The 17,764-nt window shown below is 32.3% G+C and overlaps 2 protein-coding genes across 2 annotated transcripts in view; one reads left to right on the top strand and one right to left on the bottom strand.

The window, feature by feature from the left end:
* Positions 1-11,492, bottom strand: part of LOC106673834 (targeting protein for Xklp2) — a 28,723-nt gene extending 17,231 nt beyond the window's left edge. Inside the window, exon 1 of the mRNA XM_014406151.2 lies at positions 11,392-11,492. Coding sequence (XP_014261637.1) covers positions 11,392-11,416 — 25 coding nt within the window. The 5' untranslated portion in view covers positions 11,417-11,492. The remainder of the gene's footprint in view (positions 1-11,391) is intronic.
* On the top strand, positions 7,796-17,449 carry LOC106673832 (ABC transporter G family member 23-like). The gene is made up of 16 exons (XM_024227281.1): positions 7,796-8,130; positions 14,170-14,300; positions 14,374-14,506; positions 14,624-14,778; positions 14,838-14,945; positions 15,039-15,132; positions 15,209-15,337; positions 15,500-15,645; positions 15,706-15,916; positions 15,991-16,162; positions 16,314-16,429; positions 16,490-16,560; positions 16,633-16,721; positions 16,776-16,949; positions 17,013-17,099; positions 17,169-17,449. The coding sequence occupies exons 2-16, from the start codon at positions 14,176-14,178 to the stop codon at positions 17,399-17,401; spliced, it is 2,043 nt and encodes a 680-aa protein (XP_024083049.1). The 5' UTR covers positions 7,796-8,130; positions 14,170-14,175; the 3' UTR covers positions 17,402-17,449.
* The last annotated feature ends 315 nt before the right edge of the window (positions 17,450-17,764 follow it).

The following is a 17,764-nucleotide window of genomic DNA, read 5'->3' as shown; positions in this document are numbered from 1 at the left end:
TCATAAGTTGAGCTGGCAACCAGGATGTTGTCTAAGTATTTGAAACTAAACTCAAGTGTAAAATATTGTCCAGAAAGCGCTGGAAAGTTTAGGCTGCATTTCATAATCTGAACGTCATGTAGGAAAATTCGAAACATCCAAAGGGTATTGTTATAGCCATCTTTGGAATGTCCTCATTAACAGGGATCTGTTGATAAATAAATATACGGCCACGAGAAGTCCCAATGTAAGCCTAGGTTTAGGTGCATTAACTGTTGACCGTAAGTTTTAATTGGAGTTCCGTTACCATCACGAGTGTAAATTTGTGAGCACCCAGACATACGTCCCTAAGGGCACTCGACTCGGGCCACCTCTTCATTCAATTTTGCTGTTTGTCAGCAGCGGCGGTTCTACTTTGTTCGTCCGTCGAAAGAGAATTCATTTAATAAACGAATAGGGCCGCTGTCGGATCCAGTCCTGCAGCAAATTGCTTTTTGATTATTTGAATTGATTATAATATGAACAAAAAAAGTATTGTAAAGTTTGTATGCACCACCCAACTGGTACTTGAACTTTAAGCCCGCCTATGACAAATACTTTACTATAAACAATAAATTTATCAGCTAGTTGATTGATTATTTCTTTTATTCTGTAATTGCATGGTCTGCCTTAACGGCGCACCAGGCCAACATTTCTGCAACACTCAAAAGTCTTGCGGGTTCAAGAGCGTTCCATTGTAAATATGAAAAAACACATTTTTAAATAGACTTTTCAGCTCCTAAAACAGGAAGATGTATACCATTTAAAATAGTAATAGTAAAATTATATCAAAAACAATTTTTTGACAAACCAGGTACCTTTGGATCAGCAGTTTCCCATAGGACTTGCACATGCTAAAACGGAGATTCACAAAGACCCCTAAATCGGAAAATCATCTATTGACATTGTGCAAAAAACTAATACCCACAACAAATTAAATAAAAATAAATTAAATATAAAATTATTAAATAAATAAAAATAAATTAAACATAAAATTATTAAATAAATAAAAATAAATTAAATATAAAATTATTAAATAAATAAAAATAAATTAAATAATAAAATAATGTGCTATGTGACTGTAATCACTAATATTTACTTGTCAATAAATATTCATACATATAGCCCACTTCCTGATTTTTTGAACTGGATTTGCTGCCATTAAACCAATTGGCAAATTATTATAATAAACAAATTTACAGATTTTTAAATTTGCTTTTATTTTATATTTAAACACTTTATTCTTTACTACTAGTAGTTCTTAAAAACGATGAAGATAATTTGCTTCAGAACATAAATATCTTTAAAATACCAAAAGGATTTTTGATTTGGATTTATGTAGATGTGAAGCTAAAACCAGTTTACTGGTAAGAAATGAGAAACTTAGAAATCTTTGAGCCTGGCCACCCCTCAGTCTAGCTTTCTCACTTTGAAGAAATTGTCACTAGCTTAAGCAACCAACAATTTTAAATGTGATAGGTCTCAGATAAGAAGTCAGTTGGCTTTAGGCGGGTAACAAATACAAGTTTTTGCTTTGTATATCGCTTTTTGAGAGCTACCACTTTGCAACAAAGGCGAGAAAAGTCGAGTTGTTTTTATGGGGCATCGGTTGCAGCAGTGATTTAGGGATAGACACGGTGCTCATCACTGTAAAATAAAGGTCCCGGATTCGAACCAGACATACTTACAAATGGGCTTATTTCCCCAAAAAACACCAACACTCCAAGAGTTCATATAACCTTGTAGTTATAAATACCCTTGTTAAAATAGAAAAAAAACTGGTTTCATCACAGGGGAAAAGAGCAAAGTATTTTTTATTCATTACAATTTCCTTATCAAAAATCAATACTTAATAATTAAAGATTTGTCAACTCTACCTGCAGCCATTCAAACTACAGATTAAAGTCACCAGTGATAGTTTATTGCATTGAGAATGTGAGAGAGCTGTGAAAAAAGCAGATCCCGTTTTCAATTTATGTTAAATACTCAATATTACACTATTAAAATATTATTTTTCCTTTGCTAAAAGTCTAATTTTATATATTTGTGAAAATTATTCTTAACAGAATGACCAAAAATTTTTTTCCACAAAATATACTGTCAGATTGTGATACATATTTAAAATGTATAAAATGATATTTAACCAATTTAAAATGTATAAATAAATATTTAAATGTATAAACAGTCTAGCTTTAATAATTTATTGTATGAATTCTGTGTAGTTTGTATTATATATTTGCATTATTTTTATAAATGATTTGCAAAGCATATGAATTTAAAAAAAAAATCTTTATTTAAAACAAAACATCAATTTTTCTATTCTTAATTTAGTTTCCAATTATTCTGGTCTATTTGTCTTTACTGTTCAGTGTCTGCCATGTCTACAATTAAAAACTAATTAAAAGGTTTTGTGAAAATATTTATTTAGAAATCGTGAAAATGTTTATTTTGTGGTTTCTTGAGGACTTTGGGTTGAAAATCTGTAGTTTGGTCGTTTTCGATCATGTTGGTCTGCCTTTCCTTAAGTTTGTCACACACCTTTCAGCTTTAAGCAAGTTAGTGTGATATTTTTTCCTACTTAGGTCCATCAGTTATTTTTATTTTTAAAATATTTTGGCAGGACAAAACAACAAAGATATGGCAGTGAAGGAGGAAGGAAGTTGAAATGCATCTGGCAGCCAAAACAAGGACGGACTGTCTAAAATGATCAGAATGATGTACTACATACAATATTTTCACCGACAGTCTTAGTTTTTAAGAAAATGTGCCTCAGAGGGAGAGGATATATCAAGCAATCGAAAAGTCTGCATTAGACCATCCATTAAACTTATGGTTAGATACTTTACTGGGATTAGGAGGTTGTGACATTTACAAGAGCCATTTTAAATTAAGTGTGTGATCACAGTGGAATATTTACTATTGTCAACTGGTCCCAATCTTAGAATGAGTTAGGAATAGTTGCTAAAATAAGTTAAAAATAATTGTAATAATTGTAAAACATTTATTACAAATAAGGCTGTAAATTTGAGGGTCGCCCACCCCCAGGAGCAAAGAGATGTTAACCACAAGCCTGGAGATCGTAAAGACGTGATAGTCGAATAGTCTGTCAACTAAATAATGAAATGACCATTAATTAAGGTTTTTAGTTGAGATGAAAAAAAGTTAATGGCACGAGAGGGATTCGAACCCACGACCTTCGGTTAGATACGCCGCTGCTCTACCACCTGAGCTATCGTGACCTCGATCCACTCGGACATCAAATCCCCATCTCAACCCCACCTTATGAGTTTTCCCTCCTTTTGCCATTTTTCAAATGTCATGTAATCAATCGGTTTGGATTCTCGACTAATCCCTCTCGTGCCATTAACTTTTTTTCATCTCAACTAAAAACCTTAATTAATTGTCATGTATTAATTGGTCAAGCGGACCACGAAAGTAGGGAATAAATAATGAAAGTTGAAGAGTTATTTAGTGCTGGAAGGTTGTCATAAACACAGTTTAACCAGTGGTGGGAGCACCATAAATAGGTTGCATAGTGTACACATGTTTGTATGTTGGTTTATACATGTGTGGATTTGGGCCTATATAAATCCAAATCCAAAAATCCTTTTGGTATCCTAAAGATATTTTTGTTCTGAAGCAATGTTTCTTCACGGAAGAATTAAAATTTTTTTAAAGAACAACTAAAAGTAAAGAATAAAGTGTATAAATATAACATAAAAGTAAATTTAAAACATCTGTAAATTTGTTTATTATAATAATTTGCCAATTGTTTAATGGGCAGTGAAATCCAGTTCAAAAGATCAGGAAGTGGGCTGTAATATGAATATTTTTAGACAATTAAATATTGGTGGTTCAGCCACATAATAAATTATTTGATTTGTTGTAGGTATTATTTTTTTGCACAATGTCAATAGATGATTTTGCGATTTAGGGGTCTTTGTGAATCTACATTTCAGCATGTGTAAGACCTACGGGTGCTGATCCAAACATATCTGGTTTGTAAAAAAAATGTTTTTGATATCATTTTACTACTACTGTTCTAAATGGTATACATCGTGTGTTAGGAGCTGAAAAGTCTATTAAAAAATGTGTTTTTTTATATTTACAATGGGTCGCCCTTGAACCCGCAAGACTTCTGAGTGTTGCAGAAATGTTGGTCTGGTGCGCCGTTAAGGCAGACCATGCAATTACAGATTAGAAGCATTAATCAATCAACTAGCTGATAAATTTATTGTTTATAAGTAACATTGTTTTTTGTTTTCTTTTTTGTTCATATTATAATCAATTAAAAAGCAATGTGCTGAGGCAAGGTTCAAACCCAGATCTGCTTAGAAATCAGATCAGAAATTCATTTAATAATAATTGTTTAATTATGATGGTTAAAAATAAATTTCATGAAAACATCAGAAAATCATTTAGTGATAGATTAAAATTTTAACTAATGATTTACACGATGGACAAATTTAATGCACCACTCAATTAATGTAGTTTAAAATTAAATCCATTATCTTTCTACACTAGGTACAGGTCAACTGTATTTGAAGCTATCATGGTAAAAATAATGCTTTGTTTTCTTTCTTTCTGCTTTCTTGTACTGTTTAATCCAATTTGAACAAGAAGTAGCATTATGGCCTTCCATTATACTATGCTTAAAGATCACTTTCAGTTGATATTCGTTGATTTAATTTGATATTATTCTTATTTTTATACCTTTTTCAATGGCTCCAGTGAACATTAGAGTAAGAATGACAGTGTCATTATTAGAGGAAGGATACAGCCAGTGCAAAGTTGCCAGGAGACTGGGTTTAAATCTCTTTAAGGGTCCTTCAACCCCTCAGAGAAACAGGACCTCACACTAGATGGCCAGGAAAAGGTCAACCTCAGTTTACAGATGTGCAAGATGATAGATTCATCTGTCATCAGGGCCTACGAAACGGCAGCATTACAGGAAATGAGATAACAAATCTGATAAGACAGGTCTAAAATGTTTCAATTTCATTTCACCTCACAGCCCAGCACCCACTGGTGGGCTTCTTACCAGAGTTCAAAAAAAGATCGGTCAGGCTTCAATTGACATGGTAAGATTGGGGACGAGTTCTCTTTTTTCTTAGGATTTGAAACTGCATGGTTGGGTGCTGAATTGACCTAGCTGTTGACAGCATCCTCACCCCCAGAGCATAACCTAGGTGGCTGGACAGATTGCCAATACTTGGGGTGGGTGATTCTCAAGTCTTCCAGCAATTTACTGTAAATACCAAAAGCTGGAATTGCGGTGGTCTAAGAGAAGGGAATAGGCTCAAATCGACACATGTTTGCATGAACATGTGAGGATTTGAGCCTATATAAATCCAATTCCAAAACTCTTTTGGTATCCTAAAGATATTTTTGTTCTGAAGCTATGTTCCTTCATGGAAGAATTAAAATTTTTTTAAAGAACAACTAAAAGTAAAGAATAAAGTGTATAAATATAACATAAAAGTAAATTTAAAACATCTGTAAATTTGTTTATTATAATAATTTGCCAATTGGTTTAATGGACAGCAAATTCAGTTAAAAAAAGTCAGGAAATGGGCTATACATAGGAATATTTATATACTATTAAATATTGTTGGTTACAGCCACGACACACATTATTTAATATCATTTTACTACTACTGTTTTAAACGGCATACATCTTCTTGTTTTAGTAGCTGTGTTTTTTTAAATGTTTTTTTTTCATATTTTCAATGAGACGCCCTTGAACCCGCAAGACTTCTGAGTGTTGCAGAAATGTTGGTCTGGCGCGCCGTGAAGGCAGAACATTCAATTACAGATTAAAAGCAATAATCAATCAACTAGCTGATAAATTTGTTGTTTATAAGTAAAATAATTCATGTCATAGGAAAGCTTAAAGTCCAACTACCAGTTGGATGGTGCATACAAAGGGTCAAACCACTTTACAATACTTTTTTCATATTTTAATCTATTAAAAAGCAATGTGCTCAGCCAGGATTCGATCCCAGAACCGCTAACATTGCAAATATTGCACTAGACACCCTAACTCCTCGGCCATTGCGGTTCCCTAAATTTGTTGATTATACACATTTAGAAATCAGATCAGAAATTCATGAACTTTAATAAAAATTATGAGGGTTTGAAAGAAATATCACCAAAACACCAGAAAATTATTTAGTGATAGATTAAACTTTAAATAATGATTTACGTTGTTGGACCACTCAATTTAGATTGTTTAAAATTAAATCCATTTTCTTTCTACATTAGTTACAGGTAATTAGAAGCTATTATGGTCAAAATAAACATTAAATAATCCTTTGTTTTCTTCGTTTGTTTACTTTTGAACTGATTTGCACAAGTAGCGTCATGCCCTTCCATTCTATACTACTATGCTGAAAGATATTTGCTTCTCTTTCGTTGATTTCATTTGATATTATTCTTATTTATGAATGGTACAATTACGCAGAAAATAAACACTTTGAGCCCTGAAGATGATCTCAATAAAGATCGAAACGCTGAAACGATAAAGAAAATGTTTTTCTGAAACCTACGTCACACCAGACCGCATCTCACTATTTCCGAATAATTATTCTTATTCTTAAACCTTTTTCAATGGCTTCAGTAAATATTAGATTGAATATGATAGTGCCAAGGTCATAACATTATTAGATGAAGGATACAGCCAGTGCAAAGTTTCCAGGAGACTGGGTTTAAATCTCTTTAAGGGTCCTTCAGCGCTTCAGAGGAACAGGGCTTCACACTAGAAAGCCAGGACAGGGTCGACCTAGGTCTACAGGTGAGAGAGACGATAGATTCATCGGTCTTGTTACGACAGCTTATAAAATGGCCGGGCTTCAATTCACACAGGGACTTGCGGATTGGACATTGGAAGATTGAGGACAAGTTCTCTTTACAGATGAGGTGAGAGTTGGCCTCAAATTTTCAGACAGGTGTAATTTCATATCGAGACGCTTAGCAAAAAAGTATACCTATGTAGTATGGTTCTTCAGGTGGCATTCCATGGTGGGTCATTGATGTTCCGGGGTAGATTTCCTTGGACATCTGCACCGAATCGGTTGTTGTGCAAAGAACTAACTTCACAAAGGTACTTGCAAGACATAATCAAAAAAACATGCAGTGCCCATATCGGATTTTTTCTTATGCAGGGTAATGCCTGGCTCCGTACAGCACATATTGTGGATGTCTACTCGAATGAGGTTATTGAGTGCTTGGTGTGGCCAGCTCGAAGACCAGATTTGAGCCACATTTGGGACTAATTTAAGCGATGAGTACGAACCATAGAAGACGAACAAGAAGAAGAATACCATAGAAGATTTGGACAATTTTATCAGAAATCTTTTTCAAAGAAAGCAAAGGCATTTAACGGTCATGATTTGTGCCAGAGGAAGAAATACCTAAAATATGAAATTTTCTGTTTTTTGTTCTTTACTCAATAATTATTTTTAGAATTAGGTAATAAACTTTTTTTTTCAAATGCCTTATTTTTACAACCAAATCTATTTTTGGCATGCAAAATATGAATAACCCTAAATTAACATTAAAATTTAAGGGTGGTGCGTTAATTTTGTCCTTAATTGTTGTGAGCTCACACTCCTGCTGACAAGCAAAAATGAAGCTTAATGAGAGCAGGCTGTTCTTCATTATCATTTAATTTTTATTTAGAATAATGAATTCAACGTACTGCAAAATAAATTAATTTTTTAACGTTTTCTTTGTCTTGAAATATTCATTACACTTTTGAAACTAAAATCAATGGAAGGATTTACATTCGGGGGCGTTAAAGACGAAATTAATCGCCTGTTTTACTCGCAAATGAAGCAAAGTGACGAGTTTTGGACTGGCTCCAGAAAAAGCCGTCAACCGCCCATTCAAACGATATAATTTACGCTGGTTTGTAAAACAAACAACGTGCCATCGCGGGTATGAAGCAACCGAATGCCACTCCGTCGTCTTTTCGTCATCCGCCGTCAGCAAGCCCTGCCATCGTTCGACGGTGGGGAGAAGGAAACGCAGAACTTGCTCAATTCGGCTTTACTTGCTGACGAAGTGACGACCACAGGCTTTTGAGAGTAACCGGCACACAACGAAAAAAAAGGTATTTCCAATTTTGAACAAATATCGCTTATATATTTGCATTTCCAGGCTTCATATTGATCAAATATTACTTTAAACATGTTATTTTATATATTTTTTTAGAAATTACATTAAAGTTCCAAGTAATAATACATTCAAATTTATAATTTTATGCAAGTGATTCACTTTTTTACGTGAAAATGTGGTTTTCATTTTTTCTTTTCTTTCAAGACTCCTGAGTCTTCTCTCGGCATTGAGACCATTTCATGCAGAAATCATGTAAATCAAGAATTTTCCCCTAATAAAAATCCATAAAAAAAAACATTAACGAAAGAATCTAATAAACAGAAGGCTTACTGATCACTGATTTTTATATAAGTTTTTTGTTTGTGATGCTAGGTGGCAAAATAGAAGATATTTCCTACATTTTCTTGCTTCATTTTGGTCAAATCTTATTCCACACACGTTATTTTACATATTTTTTAAAAAATTACATTAAAGTTCCAAATGATAATACATTCAAATTAATAATTTTATGCAAGAGATTCACATTTTTACGTGAAAATGTGGTTTTCATTTTTTCTTTTCTTTCAAGACTCCTGAGTCTTCTCTCAGCGTAAGATTGAGACCATTTCATGCAGAAATCATGTAAATCAATAATTTTCCCCTAATTAAAATCCATAAATAAACTGATTAACGAAAGAATCTAAAAAACAAAAGGCTGAACTGATCACTGATTTTTATAAAAAAACATTTATGTGATGCTAGGTGGCAAAATGCAGATATATTTGTATTTCCTGCCTTCATTTTGATCAAATCTTATTCGACACACATTATTTTACATATTTTTTAAAAATTACATTAAAGTTCCAAATGATAATGCATTCAAATTGATGATTTTATGCAAGAGATTCAAATTTTTTACGTGAAAATTCGGTTTTCAATTTTTTTTAAGACTCCTGAGTCTTTACTCAGCGTTAGATTGAGACAATAAACAGATTAACGGAAGAATCTAATAAACAAAAGGCTGAACTGATCACTGATTTTTATTTTAAAAAAAATTTTTGTGATGCTAAATCGCTGATATTTTGTATTTCCTGGCTTTATTTTGATTAAATCTTACTTTACACACGTTCTTTTACTTATTTTTAAAATATCACGTTTAAGTTCCAAGTAATATCCGAAGGATCGGATTGAATGATATTAGATGTATAAAATATTTTAAAAAAGACGATTCTAGTAAAACAGGTCAAAAAAAATTTTTGTTAAAAAATAGATTCGAATTTGTTTTGAACACTCTTCAAAGCCCACCGATTTTTATAAAACTTTTTTTGATGATACTAGGCCGCAAAATATTTTTGAGAGTTCGAGTTTTCTTGCTAGTGGGCACTAGGAGCTATTTTTATTTTTTTTAAATAATGATTTATTTTTTGCTGTTAGACTTTTGCCCGCCAATCCAAGGTTTTTAGTTGAGATAAAAACCTTGATTAATTGTAATATATTAATTGGTCAAGAGGACCACGAATTTAATGAATTATAACAACCGTTGGAAAGTTTAATTTCTCTTCTTTCAGCATAAGCGAGAAAAATAACGACGAAAACAACATAAACTTCTCAAAGGTTTGTTGACCATGTCAGGTTCTGATTTGTTTAAGGTGGCCAAAATTATGCAATTACGTATACTTTATACGGTCCTAAAATCCTGTCAAGTTTCTAGCGGATAAGCTGAGTCGTTTCAAAGATATCAAAATTTTTGCGCTTTTCGAAAAAATCAGGAGGAAGGTAGGGTGAAAATCTGAGTTAAAAAAATTGTATTTTCCGGTTGTAGAAAACGAATATCAACTTTATTTCATGATATTTTTTTAACCTACTTTAAGTCCGTAGACGCTTGGTGAAAAAATATGTATTGCATTTCAACGGATACAAATTTGCCGGCACATTGATTATTACCGTGACGCTTGCAAAGTTGGTAAAATTTATAAACGTGGAAAATATTTTTTGACATATTACTAAAATAAAAAAATTAAAAACAGTCTTCGTCCCTAGCTTGCAACACAAAATATGACAGAATTAATTCGACGTGCCTTTTTTCAAAGAACTTATGGGGCGAAGGTGGCCGCAACGGTTTAGGCGTTGACACGGCGCTCATCGCTGTAAGGTAAAGGTCCCGGGTTCGAATTCAGAGGCCCTTCATTCGAACCCGACATACTTACAAATGGTTAGGGATGGTTAAAAAAAACTCAATCTGTTAAAACTTAATCAGGAGTCTGTTGTTTTCATTGTTTATATTATTAAATTGCGAAAGTTTTTTTTGTGTTAAATATGCATGAAAACACAGCAAAAATGAAACGACAATCCCGCAGGAATAGACAAACCATTAGACTATTCAATTAAGTGTGCTTTAATACATTTTTTTTAAAAATTAACCAATGTATATTAAAATAAAGAGCCAAAAACATGGAAATACTTAAAGCAAAAAGATTAGTGTATGGATTTTTTTTTTTTTGAGAAAAAATCCCCTCCCCCACAAAAAGCCCATCAATATGCATAGAAAGGGGCGTCGGTGGCCGCAAGGTTTAGTCATTGACACGGCGCTCATCTCTGTAAGGTAAAGGTCCCGGGTTCGAATCCAGCGGCCCTGCATTCGAACCCGACATACTTACAAATGGGATTTTTTCAAAAACACCGGCACCCTGAGGGTTTATATGACCTCTGCTGTTGCGAACCCTCGTAAAAAACAAATATTTAAAAAAAAAATGCATAGAAGTTAATTGTTTGCCAATAATTGTTGAATTTCTTATTTAACTGATTATTCTCAGATAATGTTATTTAATTGAACATATGTTTTATTTTTGCGTTTCCAAATTTGTTTATTCCAGGGAATATTTTTCTACGATATTTCCGCGATTAAATCTTGAACGTATTTCTTACTATAATTATAATTTAACCCAACTATCGTAAAAATTTCCTATAAAAGATACCGATAAAAAGATAAAAGATCGAATAACCTGGTCTTAATTTAAAATTTAATTAGAAAAAGAATTGGCCCAAATATTAAAAATTAAGCCAACTTTTAGGACTTACTTTGAAAAACGGTAGAAATTAATGTCCGAAAAGAGAAAAATATGTAAAACTTTTATTTAAAAAAATGAACGGTTACATACATAAAACAATTATTACGAGTTTAAATAAAGAAAATAATTTCTTAAAAGAATTTATGATTAGATAAATCATTAAAGGTTTAAAGGCTTAAATAGACTACAGAAAAATAACTTTCTCTACCTTGTTCTCTTCGGGCAATGCCCATCGAGGGGGGCTCAGCGTGAGCTGTTTCAGTCTTTTGAATGGATAACCAAACAGTGTTAACACAATTGCCATTAACCTTCTCTCAACTAATAATAGCATTGGAAAACTTTCATGAAAAAATTTCCCAGCCGGTTGTTTTATTTCAATCTAGGCTTGTTATAGATAAATCAAAAAAAGGTTTAATTTTTTTAATAGTTCTTGATAGATTAAAGATCCCTCTAGCAAGTATATGTTGCTAATAAGCCTATAAGTGTGGTTAAAACACACCAAAACATAAGAGTTTCCAAAATGGATTTTTTTCTTGTCAAATTTTCACTTTCCTTTTAATTGAGATTTAGTAATAGCGTTTGTCCTTGGAATTTAAATGCCTTTTTCGAGACATAATAAAAATCGGACTTTTGTAGAATATACACAAAGCAATTTCCGAATTAAAACGGAAGTAAAGTTAATAACATATGTTCAGAATCATTGTCCATTATGTAAAATCCAATTTTCGCGTCTTATAATATAGGTCAGTTTCTGACATTTCGATTCTGAGCACGATTTTTAAATCGCCTTTCAGACGCATTTCGGGTTTTCGCCGTCGTTGATCACAGTTGATTCACAATTATGCTCGCTGTTTTGGTCTTTCAGACGCATTTCGGGTTTTCGCCATCATTGATCACATATGATTCAAAAATTATGCTCGCTGTTTTGATCTTTTGGACACATTTCGTCACATTGATCACTTTTGATTCAAACGTATTCTTCCTGTTTTGGCCTGTCAGAGACGCATTTCGGGTTTTTGCCATCATTTATCACAGTTAAATCAAACTTATTCTCCCTGTTTTGGTCTTTCAGATACTTTTAGGCATTTCACCATCATAGATCACTGTTGATTCAGATTTGTTGATATTCTTGCTTTTTTAGCCTGTCAAACGCATTTTGGCTTACTCTAACATTGATCAAGTTGATTCAAACTATTTTGGCCTATCAGACGCTTTTTTTCTAGCATTGATCACAGTTGATTCAAATCTATCCTCCCTGTTTTGGTCTTTCAGACGCATTTTCGACTTTTTGCTATCATTGCTCACTGTTGAGTCAAATCTATTATTGCTGTTTTAGCCTGTCAGACGCATTTCGACTTTTCTTCATAAATAATCACTGTTGATTTGATCCTACCCTCGTTATTTTGGTCAGGATGGGCAGACCAAAGAGGTCGGAAACGAGCAATCTGCAGGATCATTACCTGCAGATCTCAAGAAGGAATCTCATAATTTTTTTTTTTTTTCGAACGCTTAATGATCCATTGAGAAGTACAATCCACAGAAGTTGAACCTTCAACTAAATCCAAATAATAAAAAATACTGTTTTTTCCCTTAAGAAACTGGCGTCTTTTTATCCAGCCAAAAATATTTTCTTATCATATTATCGTACATTCGTACTAGTAAATATTTTCAATCATGCAATAGAGAGGCCTATATGTCTTCTAAAAAATCGTAACTTCTTCCAGTATGGATCATACTGGAGAAAAGTAGAGCTGTCTTCTCTATGAAGCAAAGATTAACAGAAAAATGATGCAAAATTTTAAAATTGCTTTCTTTCGTTGTCTTTGTGTAATGTCGTGTGATGCAATTGTGACGCCTAAATATTTTAAGCAATTACTGAATTCTTGTTCTTTATTTAGCCTTAATACGTTACAAGAATCGAGTGCAATCCAAGATCAAATTTGCTTGGCCTCTTCTTGTTCTTTTTTTTTCTATTTTCATGGGAACACTTAAAAAGAGCATTGCAGTTTGGTAATTTTCGATAATTTTGATCTTAATGTTTTTGTCTATTTGGTCTTTCACTATCAACTTTGATATGTTAGTTATTTTTGTAAAGTTAAAAATTCAAATTGAAATGTTTTATGAAATGAAAGATGGAAAAAGCAGAAACAAGGTCTCAAAGAACAAAACAGCGAGGGTAGTTGACCATAATGATTGTAAGCAAATACATGAATGTTCAGAAATGGTTGAATTGTGAAACTTTTAGCATTGAATGACACACCTACGGAGAGGTACTTGTAGGAGAAAATCTTCGATTAAACAAGATAAAAAACTTTAACTTGAATGTCCCGACATGTCTGTATTTCATGACCTGTGCTTTCTATATAGAAATGTGTGTTGAATCATATTCTCGGAGGCAGGCTCTCTTTGATGTCAAATTTGAAAATTAATACAAATAAACAAAATATTATTTGTATATCCTTGTTTATCTCTTAGCAAGCTGTTGACTGCCTGCAGATTAAATCTTTTCAGCCTTACTGACTCAGCAAATCAAGATGGTGGAAACTGTCTGAGTGATAATTTTATACAATATACATTGAAAAATAAATAACGTTTCCTAAAATTATTTTATTAATTTTATCATTATTTATATTTTTTTAATAATTATTTTAATTAATTATTTTATTAGTTTGATCTTATCCTTGTTTCTGTTTATTTGTATGCAGTATTTTTTATAAGTTAGATTAAAGGAATTGCTGTGATATTCTCAGTACTTATTTTCTTCTTTTTCTTTTTAAATAAAAGGTTATTCAGATATCATGAGATGCGGTCGGGTGTGATGTAGGTTTCAGAAAAACATTTTCTTTATCGTGCCGTTTTGATTAACGGTCACTAATCTCTACACGTTAAATAAAAGTTAAAGTAATAAAAAGTTAGCATGAAAGCTATTGGTTTTATATATTTCTGTAAAAATATTTTTATTAAATTGACAAATATCTTATGTTTCAGGAGGATGACATGTTTGAAGCCACCGAAAACTGGCATAAATGCTCTTACAATTACAGATGCTTACAAAAGCTACGGAAAAAATATCCCAGTCCTGAAAGGCTTGAAAATGACTGTTCCTAGAGGATCTATGTAAATGATAAATAATTGGATAATTGTTTTATTTAATTAATTTAACCGTAGATTTACTAAAGTATAATTATAGATATGGACTTCTTGGGCCAAGTGGATGTGGAAAGTCGACTCTTCTAAATTCCATTGTCGGCCTTGTACAACTTGACCATGGTAAAATTGAAACTGCTGTCTCATCGAAAAATGAGTTAGGTTTTATGCCACAAGTAAGAATTTTAGCTATAACCGTTTCAATCTTTGATGAGAAAAAAAATGAGAATCTGAGCTTGAAAACAAGGGAAAATGCAGAAACCAATTATATTAATTTAATACCATAATTTTAGCAAATTTCCCTTTATAAACAAATGACGATAGAGGAAATACTGAGATATTATGCGCTCATTTATGATGTTAAAGTTCAAAAGGCGAATCTAAGATTAAATATCTTGTGTAATTTATTAGATCTGCCACCAAAATCTACACTTATCGAACATTTGAGGTAAATTAAACAACAAAAACAATATTTTGTTTATATTCGACTTTATTGAAAAATTACAGCGGAGGACAGAACAGGAGACTTTCATTGGCAGTTGCTCTCATCCACGATCCAGATCTACTTCTGTTGGATGAACCTACAGTCGGAGTCGATCCTATTTTAAGAACAAGGTTTTCTAACAGTATAAATGAAATATAATAATTTTGTAATTAAAAAAAAACAACTTAATTTTTCAAATGATAAGTGATTCATTTTTTCAACAGTATTTGGGATTATCTCAACCGACTATGCAAAATTGGTAAAAAGACTATTGTCATAACTACACATTACATCGAAGAAATGCGAGCTGCACATCATGTAAATGTCTCTCTAAACAGAATTAAAAAAAAAAAAAATATGGAAATAGTATAAAATTTTGTATGATTTGTTTCAGGTAGGTCTGATGAGAAATGGCGTCCTGTTGTGTGAGGACACTCCTTCGGATCTGATTAAAAGTACAAAAAGTCAAACTTTAGAGGAATCATTTTTAAAATTAATACAAAAACAGCTTGAGTTTGAAACTGTAAGTTAGAATTGTCTATTATTTTTTCTTAATAATAATAAAAATTCCAGTTTATTGCACAATTTATTATTTGCAATTTAAAAAAAAAATCATAAAATGGTGATAAAAGAAAAAAAGCATTAAAGCATTCTTAGTTCCATTAATAAAAGTATAAGTTTTCAGGATAAAAATATCAAAGAAATATCAAACATAAATCCAAATTTCAAATCAACTCTAACACAAATTGGTTTGGTTTCGAGCAGAATATCCTTGAACCGTATGCGGGCAGAAATTAAGAAAAATTTACTCTTTCTCTTTAGAAATCTACCGTAAGGATGAATCAAAGAGGGAAATAAATATGGTTGAATAGTTTAAGTTTGTAATTTTAGGGTGCTTTGCTATCTGATTCTGTTGCCACCATTGAGTATAACATTGTTCAATTTTGGGAACGGTATCGACCCTAAGGGCTTGAAGATTGGATTTGTAAACTACGACACAAATGGTGGTTCTTGTAGCTTGATCCAACGAAGAAACGGCTGTGGTCAGAACTTCCTCAGCTGTGCCTACCTCCAAAGAGTAAAGGAGAGATCAATAGAACTGGTATTTATTGAACGGTGAACTTTTTTAAATAACTTTTTTCGGTTATTGAATATTTTATATGTTTGGGCTTTCAGATAGAATATAAAACGGTACAGAAAGGCATTGATTCAGTGACGAAGGATGGTTTATGGGGTATTTTGGTATTTCGTCAGAACTATTCGACATCTTTATACGAAAGAATCGAAAACGGACCAAAAGCTAACATAATTGATTCTAGTACTGTCCATGTTCATTTGGACAAATCAAGTAAATACTAAAATTATTTTATTATACATTAAAACAACCATCTTTATTATTCTTCCGGAAAACACGGGTTAATACAGCCAGTTTGCAAAATAAAGTGATAAAAGCTGAAGAAACTTAAAACAGCAAAATACAAAATATCAAACTATTTCAGATTATATAATAAATGAAATTTTGGAAAGAGATTTGTACACTAGTTATGCAGAAATGATGGAAGATGTCTGTTTAGATTGTGGGTGGAGCAATAAATTCTTAAACATTCCAATCCAGGTAAAAATAAGATTATACTTGATTATGGTTTTATGCAATTTTGATATTAATTTTTCACAGTTCAAAGAGCCAATTTTCGGTAAAAATACACAAGATTATAGAAGCTTTATTGCACCTTCTCTTCTTTTACTGTAAGGATTTTTTAAAAAGAATATCAAGTGTTTTTTTAAATTATATTACAGCTTATTTAAATATTATTTTAGATTATTATTCGGCATGCCTTTCACGTACGGAGTGGTAGTAATTATAGCAGAAAAAAATGCAGGTTGTACCACAAGAAGTTTGGTTGCAGGTAAATCTATTATGGACATAAATTTGGATTGTTTTATAATAAAATTTTCCCTAGGAGTCAACATTTTGGAGATTTTTATTGGCCACATAACCATATTAGTTACCTTGCAGTTAATCCACACAGCGACTGCTATAATAACCATGTATTATGTACTCGGTTATGATTTTACCAGTCCATTGCTGTCAACATCTTTATTACTTCTGCAAGGTCTGAGCGGGATCTGTTTAAGTGAGTCAAATTGGACATTATCAGTGCCTTTGATAAGATGTTTAACAAATAATTTAATTTAAGCAACTCTACTTGGAATTGTTTGTACAACAATGTCAAACGCAGCTTGTATTTGCACCGGCTTAACAGTATGCTGTATTTTAGTGGGTGGTAAGTTTGATTCAGTCTGTCAAAATATTAGATATTTTTGTAATTAATAAATTAATTTTTCTTTATCAGGAATGCTATGGCCATATGAAGGTATAGATTCTTCAATAAGACCCATATCTTGGTTAGCACCGATAACTTTCTCAACGAGAGCTTTGAGAAGCCTTACAATAAGGGAAGGAGATATTTTCAAACAGGACGTCTATCTCGGATTCATTGCCTGTTTTTTCTGGTGCTTAGCTTTCTTAACCACATCTGTGATTGTTGTGAAAAAATTGAACACAAAGATATTTTTACAATTGTGACTTTGGTTCATGCCTTAGTGCAAATTGTACATTAAGTTTTTTGTAATATAATATTGTTTGTTTGTATATATTGTAAACACAATTGCTTTTGTACATAAATTAACACGTGTGGTCTCTTTTTTTCCTTCCTTCCCTCCATCATGGCAGAATTTTAAAAGTGAAGAGTTTATTATGGATAGTTTATTATTCTTCCATTTAGTTTTCACCCTTTCTTTCTAAGGATCTTATAAAGAATCTGTAACAAGTGAGTTACTTTAAGTTAAAAATAGTTGTAAGGAATTTCAAACATATGTTGCAGTTAAGGTCGTAAATATGACAGGTCGCCCACCCAGAAACATTTCCCACAAAACTGGAAGTCATAGA

This window comes from Cimex lectularius, unplaced genomic scaffold (genome assembly GCF_000648675.2).
Source record: "Cimex lectularius strain Harlan isolate CLEC.00 unplaced genomic scaffold, Clec_2.1 scaffold42, whole genome shotgun sequence".
Lineage (NCBI taxonomy): Eukaryota > Metazoa > Arthropoda > Insecta > Hemiptera > Cimicidae > Cimex > Cimex lectularius.
This window is presented reverse-complemented; position numbering and strand designations above follow the sequence as displayed.

What these genes read in the sequence shown, in the direction of transcription:
- LOC106673832 (XM_024227281.1), top strand. Translation starts at nt 14,176, where the DNA reads ATGACATGTTTGAAGCCACCGAAAACTGGCATAAATGCTCTTACAATT. An exon ending in AAATGCGAGCTGCACATCAT is followed by an intron (nt 15,133 to 15,208) that starts GTAAATGTCTCT and finishes GATTTGTTTCAG; the next exon opens with GTAGGTCTGATGAGAAATGG. An exon ending in TTTCTCTTTAGAAATCTACC is followed by an intron (nt 15,646 to 15,705) that starts GTAAGGATGAAT and finishes TTGTAATTTTAG; the next exon opens with GGTGCTTTGCTATCTGATTC.